We start from the raw sequence: 11639 nt of genomic DNA, 5'->3' as shown, positions 1-11639 counted from the left end.
AGGGGGTGTCTCTCTGACACTGGGGGCTTCTGGCCTGTTGTGCACCCTCTGCTGAGCTGCTTGGGGAAGCGGTGGTGCGAAGAGTCCCCCAGGAAGTCTCTGGGATGGAGAGGGGACTCGGCTACTGACTAGCTGTGTGACCTTGGACATTTTGCTCCCCGTCTCTGGGCCTCAGGGGGATCAGGCAGGGTCATGCCAAGGCTGAAATCCTCAGTGGAGGAATATGGGAGCCAACCCTCTACCGTCATCTGTCCCAGTCACTCCCATTCCAAATTCTTGCCCTGAGGGTTCTGATCCATTAGCATGTCTGGGAGGTGGAGGCTGAGGGGCTGGCAAGAGCTCCGGATAGAATACACCTGGGGCACAGAGAACCCGGGGCTTGGGTTGGCCAGGCCTGGGTGGCTCCGGGGTTCTTCCCCTCACCCTTGGATTCCTCCCCCAGAGCCTGGGGCTCAGCAACTCACATGACCGGGCGCTAGTGAAGCGGAAGTTGAAGGAGCTGGCAGCGGCCGCTGAGAAGGAGCGCAAGGCCCAGGAGAAGGCTGCGCGGCAGCGTGAGAAGCTCCGGCGCAGGGAGCAGACGGCCAAGAGGAGCTAGGGAGACGGGCGGGCAGCTGCTGGGCTCTGAGGGCACAGGCCGCCCGGGGAAGTGGGGCCTGGCCCCATGCTCTCAGGAGGAACAGCCCTCTCACCCTGTCTTCTATCTGGACCCAGATTCCTCAGAAAGGGAGACCCCAGGGGGAGGACCCAGTAATAAACCCCATTTCAAGGACTCGTCTGGCACAGGGTTCCTGGGGGAAGTGGCAGATCATGGGCAGAGAAGCCGGGGCTGAAGCAAGTCTGGGAGCCCGGAAGTGCCTGAGTCATTCTGACCCTCTGCCCTCAGGCCATGGTGGTCCTGGGACCAGCAGTGAATTAGGAGGCCTGCTTACCTACCAGAAGCCCTGGGCTCAGAGAGGTGGGCCGGGCATCTCTGCAGGAGCAGGTAGATAAAGCAGCTCCTTTCCAGCCCTCCCAGGTGACTGTGCGTCAGGAGAGCCCTGTTCTGCTCCGCAGGGAGGCTGGTGGGCCGGCAGCAAGTTGCATGCAAGGTAGGCTCCCAGTCTGCACTCCTCAACAGGAGGGCAGAGAAAGCGGCATGATTATCCCACATCATCTCTGCAAGGACTTCAGAAGGAAGGGAGGAGGCAAAGCTCCTCCTTTTCCCTGTCCCTGTCCCGTGGGTCTCAGTGTTGAGATAATGCCCTTGCAGGTCTGCCCCTCCTGAGGCCCAAAGCCTGGTCTTTGACCCACTCCCCAAGCTGGGCCCACTTCTGCTGCTCCCTCAGAGGCCACCTGGGCCCTCCCTGAGGACAGAGCAAACTTGGGAGCTGGTGGCCACAGAAGACACCCCCTACCAATGCCTAGATGGTCCTGAACTGGTGAATCCTCACCCCAGCTAAGCAGAGCGGCAAAATCTGGGAGGGCCCCCGGAGGCGGCTAAATTGGAGAGGTTCATCAGCCATCCCCCATCTGCCCTGGTCCCTAGCGAGGCCTCAGTGGGTTCCAGAACTGGCAGACGGTGCGGGCTCCGGTTCCTGGGCCACAGAGAGGGGTGGGGCCAGCTCCCTGGGTGGGGGTGGAGTCTACCCCAGCAGCCCAGAGCAAGCCATCTGTCCTTGTAGGGAGAGAGTGTGCCGCTACGGTGCTGGCCAGCGGCTAGCCCAGCTTCTGGAGCACTGGCCGGAGTTAACAGTGAGGCCAGTGGCCTCTGATTAGAGACCTCCCTCCACCTCCTCCCATCCGCTTGGAGCGGTGGACAGGACCCGACGCATGCCTACTCCCCTCGTTCCAGCCCAAGCGCTGTGGCCTGAGGGCTACCCCTATTCCTGGGTCTCAGCCCTTTCCTCCTCTCTGCTATCTGTGCCGGGAGAGGGGCTTCAGAGAGGGGACTGAGATATGGGGGCATCAGTACCATCTGGGCCCAGAGGAGGGGCCAGTGGGGAAGGTGAAAAGCTCCCAGGTCCTTGAAGCCATCAGGAGTTATCTGGGTGCCCACCTGCATGTGAAGGGGGAGGCGATACTCAGTTTATTTCAATAAACACTTATGATGTGCCAGTGACCTTTCTGTCTGCCCCAGCTGGGGGGTTGGGCTGGGCCCCGAATGCGGGAGGCCACAGTCCTGTCCCTGGGTGCTGCACCGTCAAGTGCTCTGAATGGACAGCTGTGGCCGCTGTTACACTCGGCACGCACTGAACCATGTCCTGAGCTGGGATCAGGTGTCCCGAGCGCGTCACGTGTTGGTCACAGGGGCTGCAGTCTGTATGCGTTTATACGTGAGGATCTCCCTCCCCCAGGAAAGCAGCGGGGCTGCAGTCTCATTCGATCTCCTCTTTACTGTGGATGTCACTGTCACCGTCACAGCCACTGGGAGGAGCACACAACTTTAACCCCCTGTGTGCTAAGGGAAAGGGTGGGCGCATTCAGGGCTATAAAACTAGCTATGTACACACCACATTCTAGGGAGAAAGCCACCCCAAGCACACGCGGGCACAGTGGGAATTGGGGTCTGGAGCTCAGTGGGGGACCGTGTGTGGCAGGCAGGTGTGTGTGCACGTGAGGACATGCAGGGGAAGGGCTCGGGAGGTGGCAGAAGCATTGCTGGGGCCACCTGCAGGCTTCAAGCAGCTTGGTTGGGTGGCCCAGCTCTGGATCCTCCCAGGTTCCTCGGCTTTAGGGGTGAGCCCCAGGTGAGAAACCCCTCCCTCCTAACTTTGACCTTAAACTCAGAGTGGAGGAAGAGACTGTAGGACCAGGTCCCCAGCCAAGGGTCCCCTCCCACTATGCCAGATGTGGCGGGTACCTGGCCCCTTCCTAACACTGACACCAGACCAGGGCCAGGGTACCGGCACGGGCCAAGGGAATAAGGCAAGCAGGGGTGTCCACTTGGAAGGCCAGGGCTGTGGAAGGCAGTGAGGGGGACCTAGGACCCCCAGCAGAGAAGTGGCAGCTCTGGGCTCAGAGAGAAAGAATGCCATGGAAATGTATCTCTGGGACACCCTATCAGGGTGGAGACATCCCCCAATCCTCAGGCATTGCCCACAGAGACTGGACCCAGGGAGATCACCTAGGAGTCTCCATAGGGACTGAGATTGGCACTTAGGGGCCACCACAGACCGGTCACCGCAGCGATTTCCACAGAGACAAGAAGCTGGTCATCAGGGAGAGCCTCCCCCAACCTGGGGTGGGGACAGGGAGGGTCACCATGGTGGCCGGATCCAGAGACAGCAGTCCATCCTCTTGGGTGCAGATGAGTGGGGTGGCCTCTAGCTGACACGGTACGTGGACGTGTTCTTAGGCTCTGTGCTGGGCACACACCAATCACCGGCCTCCTGGATGGTCTGGTAGTGGCGCCAGGCTGACTTGTTGTAGACGGGCAGGCGTTCCACCGAGTCCGTGGACAGGGCCTGAACGGCATCAGGGTCAGCCTCTCCTGCTTCCCTGCGCCTTGCCCACTCCTCGGCAGACCAGCCTTGCCCCGGTTCGCTCTGGTGGCCACTGACTGTGGCCCACATGTTAGCCCAGCCAAGTGCCAGACACTGGCTGAGATGACTGACCCGGAAAGACCCGTGAAAGGGTCTGTCCCTTCTGTGGCTTGCCCCTGCCCATTCAAGAAGGCTGTTCACTTCAAGGTCAGGGAGAGACAGGAAGGAGGCTAGGCTCTGTGACCCGGAACAAGGTCACCAGCTCTGGGCCTCAGTCTCCCCCTGAGCTGAATCAGGAGTTCTCTGTGGTACCCCCTTTCCTTCTTCTTTTTTTTTTTTGCCGTACGCGGGCCTCTCACTGTTGTGGCCTCTCCCGTTGCGGAGCACATCACCGCCATCGTTTCCTTCTGAGTCTAGCAAGTCAAGGGTTCCCAAAACAGGGTCTTACTCATGCAAACCACAGACTCCCTGAAATTGCCTGCCAACTTAGGAGTGCCTGGTGGCTGCGAACTATAGCTTCGCTCTGATTCTCAGTCTGGAATCAGAAAAAGACTGGAGGGATGGAAAAGAAACCTAATAACAGGCCCGACGTATCAGCAAACTCCCCGAGCCAGACTCTGCAGGCAGGGGCACTCACCTTGAGATAGATGACAGCGTCGGTCCCAAAGCCCTCCATGGAGAAGAGCTGCAGGTCCCCCTGGAAGTACTTGGCATACAGGCGGGAAATAGGGAGCCCATACCCGAAGCCAGCCTGCAAGGGGGTGAGAAGGGAGCGTGATGAGACACTGGCCCTGGGCTTCCTGGAACTGCAGGGACCCGATGTGCTGGGTGAGGAGGGCCAAGCTGGGGTCGTGCACGGGGACTCCCAGAACTGGGGTGGGGAGGGGACATGAGAAAGGGACAGCTCTGAGGCAAGGTGGGGACCGTGGGATAAAGGAAATCGGTCTGGCAGAGGGAGGAAGGCTGCGGAGCATGGGGCGGGTGGGGAGCGGTAAGCAGGGCAGGGAGAGGGGCTCGGGACTGGTAGCCAGGGGTCTGGGCAGGTCACGGGGCACCTCTCTGTCTCAATTTCCCACACCCAGCTCTGCCTACTCTGCTGGGAACGGACAGAGAGGTGTTGGTAAGCTGAACAACTCCAAGAGAGAGGTAGTTACTTGTGGAGAGAGAGAGGGGAAGGGAGAGTTGAGCAACAGTGACAGACAGAAGACACCCGCAGATAGGTAGGTAGGTACAGGCTGGGAGAGACAGGAAGAGCAGGGAGGCCCAGACTCAGACTCACACACAGCCACACAAGGACGGAGGGACCGTGGGAGGTAGGGAAGCGAGAGATGGGCAAGAATGACAATTTGATAAGAGACCCGAAGGCCAACAGGCATCCTTCAGGAGGCCAGTGGGGGGAGCCAGAGAGAAGCCATCTCACCAGTGGGGTTCCCCCGGTGCCGGGCTGAGGCGTGGGGGCTGTGGAGTACATGTAGCTGAAGAGTCGCTCAATCTTCCTCAAGGGAACACCCCCACCTCGGTCACTCATCTGGGGGACGTGGGACACGTCAGGGTCTCCAGACCTCAGTTTTCTCCACACCCCACCTGACCTTCTCAGATCTTCCTCACCCCCAGGGGCTTCCCTCAGCCCATCTCCTGGCAGGAGGGAAGTCTCCACACCACTGCTCTCTGGCCCCCAAAGTCAAGGGTCACATACTTTGATGGAAAGATCTTCCTCGCCCAAGGCCACCATGACCTTGAGAGGTGGGAGAGTGAGGCTGGATTCATGGCTTTCCACAGTCGCTCGCATGGCATTCTGTGGTGGAAAAGGGGTAAGACACAGTGAGAGCAACCTAGACCTCACCACTCCCACCCCCCACAAAGGACCATCCCCCAGCCTCCTCACCTTGAAGAGTTCAAAAAGCATGTGGTAGAGGTGGGAGGGGACATAGACCATGTGAATTGGCTGTTTGGAGTTGGATGCTGCCAGGGAAGTCCAAACCACAGATCAGGAGATTGTCAAGAGGTCACCATTCAGCATTCATTCACCAGCATCTAGCACCCAGCACTCAACCACCAACCACTGTCCATCCATCTGCTCATTTGTTCATCCATCTAGCCATTCATTCAGTGTCCATTCATCCATCTGTCTCTCTGTATAATATCCATCCATTATACAGTGTCTGTCTGTCCGTCCAGCCAGCCATCCATTATCCATCCATTCATAGTCATATCCATTCAGTATCTATTCATTCCTCTATCTACCCATTCAATGTCCATCCAACCATCCAACTGTCCCTCGATCTATGCATCTGTTCAAACATCTCTTTCCCATCTATCCATTCATTCAAAGTACAGATCCATCCTTCCATTCATCCACTGTTTATCTACCCATCTATCCATCATTCATCCACCCAAATAATATCTGTCTATCCTAAATGTAGCCTACTAGCATTCACCTTGATACCAGAATCCCCTGTAGAGCCTTTTCACCCAGAGGAGAGGGGAGGGGGCTGCCCAGGCGATTTTGACACAAGCATCTTACTTCCCAAGAATCACTCCATCCTGGAGAGTTTTCTTGGTTCTATAGACTGAGTGTCTCTTGCTGGTGCCTGGCCCAGGGCTTTGTATGTAGCAGAAGCTCAGTAAATGTACAGTGGGTCAATGAAGGAAGGAAACTCGGGCCCTGTGCTGGGCAGTGGAGACATAAAGTTGAATAGAACTCAATCCTACCCTCTCAGAAATTCAAGTCTAGACAGAGAAACGCACCACTGACTTTCACATTAGGTGTTGTACCCAGAGCTGTGTGCTAGGCCCTGGGCTTGACCCCGGGGATCCTGAAGTAAGGCGGCCTGTCTCTGCCCTTTGGTTTCTGCCGAGTAATTCAAACAGTGCAATGTAGAGGCACACCTGGGGCAGGCGGTGCCTAACTCTTCCTGGGAAGTCCGGGAAGGCTTTTCAGAGGAGGTGGACTTGATCCAGGTCTTAAGGAAAGACTAGGATGTGGGCAGCGCGACTTCCAGGCACAGAGGCATGAACACCTCAGGTTTCTGGCCCACAGGCCAGGGTGGCTGAGGAGCAGGTGGGTGGAGGGGAGGGTAGAGGCCCTGATCCTCCTCACCCCTCCACCTCCAAGGTATTTATCCAGTTCGCCTCCTTCTTTTCCTCTCTGCTGCCTTCCCTTCCCCTTGCCTGAATCTGCAATGACCTCCTAACTGGTCTTCCTGTGTCCTCTCCTGCCTCCTCCAACCTCTAAATATCCTTTTTTTTTCTTTAATATTTATTTGGTTGCACTGGGTCTTCGTTTTGGCAGGTGGGCTCCTTAGTTGCGGCTCACTGGCTCCTTAGTTGCGACATGCATGTGGGATCTAGTTCCCTGACTAGGGATCGAACCTGGGCCCCTGTGTTGGGAGCACGGGGTCTTAACCATTGCGCCACCAGGGAAGTCCCCTCTAAATATCTTTAGAATGTTACTCAGATCCTGTCATCACCATGCTTCAAACCTCCAGTGGCTTTCTGTTGCTCTCAAAATCCCAGCTCCTGTCTGTGGTCCACTGGCCCTGCATGCCTAGCCTCTCTCCCACCCATCACCCCTTTAATCTCCTAACCCCACCACACTGGTCCTTCTGGTCCTTGACTACCCCATCCAAAGTAGGACCCTTGTAGCCATCCTCTTGTATCCGTTATTCCCTTTCTTCTTTTAGTAATAGATGTCTCCCTCCCCTGAAGTTTTGACTAGCACGTGACTACCCAGCTAGAGACTAAATTCCCAGCCTCCCTTGCAGCTGGGAGACTTAGGAAAGTGCTATGTTCAGCTCTTGGGCCCTGCCTTCTACATCCTCTTTCCCCTTCTCCAGGCTGGAACTGAGACATGAGGGTAGGTAGCCAGCTTTAACCATTCTACCGCAGGGGCTGGGGAGAGGGAAATCTCTCTCTCAAATTAAAGCAGTTTTTGGATTTCGGGAAAACAGCCAAACTCATATCCCACCTAATACACTGCTCCTATCCATCACTGTCACGTTACCCCATTGTGTTTCCTTCCTGTCACTTATCATGACCTGAAGTTATCTTGTTTGTTATTTGTTCACTGGTTAAAGGTCCCATTCCCCAACCTCCCCAGTACCGAGAATGTAAGCTCCGCGGGAACGGGGACCTTGCCTGTTGTGTTTACTGCTTAATAAATATTTACCAGATAAATTAATAATAATAATACAATAACAGCTCTGCTTCTCCCTCATCCAGGTAACAGTTCATTTCCTGAGTCCCACCTCACTTTCCTCTCCCATGTGCCCAGCCCTTAGACAGACAGACAGACAGGCAGACACACAGCCTCACTCCCTCACCATTGATCTCCTGGATCTCCAGGTCAGGTGAGGCCATGTAATACTTGTCACACAGGAGCTTGGCCATGTCGTAGGCATCTGAGAGAAGAGAGGGGTCATCAGGGAATGGGGTGACCTCTCCCCAGCAGGCAGTCCTCTTGGCACCAACACTGAACCCATGGGGACGTGGCCCCCACCCACTGGGGAATGGGTCACCGTCTGGCCAGGTAAGATTGGGGGATCACTGGGGCTCCTCTGTGGGCCAGGCACGGTGGGGACAGCTCACCTTTCACCACCTCAGAGACGCTGCAGTTGGGGTCGATGCTGCCGATGTGTTTGGGGTGGGCCGGGTTGGTGCTGCCGTCAAAGATCAAGGCTGCGGGCGGGGAGGGCGGGCGCGGTTAGCGGGGCCACACAACCCCAGCGCTCCCTCCCCCCTCCCGTTCTCCAGTGCTCCACCTCTACTTCTGACACTTCTGACCCTGATGCCGCACGCCCCCACCCTCTCTCCCCTGACCCCCGGCCCCTCCAGCCCTGGCCCAGGCCAGTCTTGGACCTTTGTAGGCCTGACGCATTCTTCTCAGAAGTTTCCTCCCCATACGTTCTACATTATATTTAGCCTTCTCTTTTGCTATACATTTAAAAGTAATTTTTACCTTCTTGTGTAATTAATGACTGGCTACGATTTCTCAACAATCATAGTTAATACTCCTGGAGTAAGAAACACCAGACAACCGCCTGCGTCCTAACGTAACGAGACTTTACGAACGCCGCGTAAAGAGGCGACACGGTTTTGCCATCTGTAAACACGTGAACAGCGACCGGCCCGCGCCCGCTCACTGTGCTGGTTGATGAGCATGCGGATGGAGATGCGGCTGAGGTAGAAGCGGTCCAGGAAGTACTGGATGTTCTGGTTGGAGACGGGGTCGTCGCCGTAGGTGTCCTTGTACTCCAGCACGCCCTGCGCCATGGTGGGCACCACGTCATTGTGGCGGTTCCGGATGGTGACCAGGGCGTCGGTGAACCTGCGATGGGGGTACACGTCGGCCCTCACCCCGCCCCAGCCCTGGGACACCCTCAGACTCTCCCCGCTTCTCTGCATGGTGCCTTCACCCACTCGACTCTCCCCAGCCCACTCCTCCGGAAGCCCACCCCAAATCTCCCACCGCCTGCCTGACGGCCTGGGAGCTCCACAGGGGCGGGGCCTGGGTCCCCCCATCAGACTCAGGGCACACCAAGGATCGGGGGCTGTCTGCCCCCCTCAGACTAGACACCCCTGAGGGTGGGGGCATTTCCTTCATCTCGCTGGCATTTCTGCCCCCGGGGCCGTGGCCCACACCTGCCCTCCCGCCCCCAGCCGAGGCCTCACTCACTGGCTCAGGGTCCGATGGTCCTCAGGGTCCTTGTCCAGGAACTCCATGATGTCCAGGAGACTCTGGACATACCTGTGTGCGGGAGGGGGCGGGGGAAGCCTCAGCCCCAGGCCGGGCCCCAGCACACCCGACTCTGCTGACCCTGCTTCCGTCCCGCGCCTCCAGTTGGCGCCGCCCAGAGCTGGGCCGCCTGGGTTCATAAGCTGCGTCAAAAGTTCTCTCACTCTGCTCCCTCCGTACGTGAGTCTCCCCAATGACACTGCGAGTTATGCAAGAAAGTCTCTAATTTGTTGGTACCTAGAGCGCCTCTGCTTGATATCCTAGAATAGCAGTCCTCAAAGGGGGTTTGGTGACCACCCCACCCACAGGTCTCCCGGATTAGGAGACTGAGGCCCAGACCGGAGAGGGGGCCTTGCCCGAGACCAGCAGTGAGAGCAGGCTGGGGCAAGGCACTTAGCTCCCCAGGGCCCGTCGTGGAAGCAGATCTTAGTGTTTGTCCCGCGGGGTTGTTGCTGCATCCCACGGGCACAGGTGGCAGAGTGGCCAGCCCAGAGCTGTCACAGAGCAGGGGTTCAGAGAGGAAGATGACAGCCTCATACTCCCGACTCCAGGCACCAGGAGCTGTGCAGGCTCCTAGGTAACTGGATTTTAAATGGTGGGTGGGAAGGACTCGGGGTGGGGTGGGCATGCCCAGCTCTGACACTGGGTAGGGCTGGAGCCCACAGAGAGCCTGAAGCGACCCGGGCTGCCCAGATGCTGCCAACCTGGAGCCACTGTCCCCCCCGCCCCTACTGCGAGGCAGGACGCCACTGCTTCCCTGCTAACACCTCAGCCCGCGACAGCCCATTCTCCTGGGGAAGGCAGAGAGCTGAGCCTCTCTCCGGCAGAAACACTTCCAGCCGGCAGGAAGGAGGGGCCGCCGAGAGCTCTGACCTGGGGAGGTGGGGGAGGGCCCCCGGGGCCTAACAGTGTCTCTAGAAGAGGCCCCCACCACAGTCGGAAGCATTCCCAAGTACACAGTGCTTTGACCCTGACAGGTAAGAACGGCAGTAATTAGCCCCATTTCACAGTCTCCTCAACTGAGGCCTGAAGCAGTCCCACAGCTGGGAGGTAGTATAGTGAAGACCGGCCTCCAGCGCTCCTGCCACTATACAGGCTGGCTGCCCAAAAGGCTCAGCCCATGGGGCCTGCGGTTCCCTCTGCCTGGAATGCCCTGCCCCCTCCACCCACTAGCTGCTACTCTTAAACCAGTAGAGAAAAGGGTAAAAGAGCTAGCTTTGAAGCTGGCTCTGCCGAGTTCCAGGCTGGGTTTTTCCACTTTGAGCTGCGTGGCTCTGGGTAAGTCATGGAACCTCTCTGGGCCTGAGTTTCCTCATCAGAAAAGGAAGGGTTTTGTACCTACTGCTGTCACTGCTTTTTGGTGAGAATTAAATGTGATAATTAACACAGTACCCAGCAAACAGTGAGCACTCTCTAAACGTTTGCTCTTGTTTCGAACAGTGGTTCAGACACTGTCAACAGCTGAGTGCACCCTCTGGGTCCCCAGGTGGCACACGACACACTTCTCCTGGTTGTACTGGGCAAAGACTCTGAATCACACCATGTTTGAATCTGTCATGCTCTGGACGGCCACTGATGGCAGGAATGGGGCCGTGCTCGCCCTGCTGCACCTGCCTGCCCTCCCCACCCAGGGCCCGGCACGACGCCTGGCGAGAGGTGGCGTAGTCACTGGTAGGGGGAGCCGACAGAGCAGAGGAGATCAGCTCCCCCTCAGTACCCCCGCAGCCCCGGCAGACAGTCAGAGCGGCCCTCCTTCGGCCTCACCTCGGGCTCCCTGGAGAATAAGAACAGACGACACTTACCCAGTGACCGTTAGAGCTCAGAGTCTACACAGGGTCTCTCATCTCCCAGCAGCCTTCATGAGCGTGTGGTATTTCCCCCCTTTTGCAGACAAGGAAACCAGCTCAGAGAGGGCAGGTAATATGCCCCAGGCCACAGTAAGCACTTGCACTGGGATTCCAACCCAGGTCTGTCTGATGCCAAGTCTACGCCACACGGCCAAGTGCTCACTGTCTACACCGGTCCTAACGGCGATGCTGATGGCGAAGGCGGCCCAGCATCTACTGGCGCCGGCCTTGTGCCAGGGCTCTGCTCGGTGTTCCCCTACTTTAACCTCCACAGTGACCCTGTGTGGTGGGGGGTGCTACCGCTGGACCCATTTTACAGATGAGGAAGTTAACATGCAGAGCTGGGATCCTCTCTCACAGGCCTGTGCTACTCCAAATGCCTCATTCCTTGACCACACCCAGAAGAAAGCTTCAGGCTCATGGGATTCTTGGAGAGGGGATTTGGGAGGAGAACCTGCGAGTACGCAATGGTGAGGACAGGCAGAGAGAGGAGAGGGAGGAGACCAGCTGAGGGGTGGGGGCCCTGGAACCCCTTCCGAAGACCCTGGGGGCAAGCAGAGAGAGCTAGGGGCCCCTGACCAGTTTGCCCAGGAG

General features: G+C 57.6%; 2 protein-coding genes across 4 annotated transcripts in view; one reads left to right on the top strand and one right to left on the bottom strand.

The window, feature by feature from the left end:
• The window catches only part of SAMD14 (sterile alpha motif domain containing 14), an 11110-nt gene extending 8892 nt beyond the window's left edge, over positions 1-2218 (top strand). The window contains exon 9 of the mRNA XM_024743099.1: positions 443-2218. Coding sequence (XP_024598867.1) covers positions 443-598 — 156 coding nt within the window. The 3' untranslated portion in view covers positions 599-2218. The remainder of the gene's footprint in view (positions 1-442) is intronic.
• The window catches only part of PDK2 (pyruvate dehydrogenase kinase 2), a 27815-nt gene that overhangs the window by 8953 nt on the left and 7223 nt on the right, over positions 1-11639 (bottom strand). Inside the window, exons 3-11 of one of the 3 annotated variants that reach the window (XM_024743060.1) lie at positions 9139-9210; positions 8606-8790; positions 8052-8141; positions 7787-7864; positions 5350-5426; positions 5161-5259; positions 4885-4992; positions 4102-4215; positions 2356-3446 (exon numbers count right to left, since the gene is read on the bottom strand). In XM_024743060.1, coding sequence (XP_024598828.1) covers positions 3306-3446; positions 4102-4215; positions 4885-4992; positions 5161-5259; positions 5350-5426; positions 7787-7864; positions 8052-8141; positions 8606-8790; positions 9139-9210 — 964 coding nt within the window. In that variant the 3' untranslated portion in view covers positions 2356-3305. Of the gene's footprint in view, positions 1-2355; positions 3447-4101; positions 4216-4884; positions 4993-5160; positions 5260-5349; positions 5427-7786; positions 7865-8051; positions 8142-8605; positions 8791-9138; positions 9211-11639 lie in introns of those variants that run through there. The other 2 variants (XM_024743071.1, XM_024743065.1) reach the window with 2 other exon arrangements.

The sequence above is a fragment of the Neophocaena asiaeorientalis genome, unplaced genomic scaffold (genome assembly GCF_003031525.2).
Source record: "Neophocaena asiaeorientalis asiaeorientalis breed wild unplaced genomic scaffold, Neophocaena_asiaeorientalis_V1.1 scaffold1, whole genome shotgun sequence".
In the NCBI taxonomy this organism is placed as follows: domain Eukaryota; kingdom Metazoa; phylum Chordata; class Mammalia; order Artiodactyla; family Phocoenidae; genus Neophocaena; species Neophocaena asiaeorientalis.
This window is presented reverse-complemented; position numbering and strand designations above follow the sequence as displayed.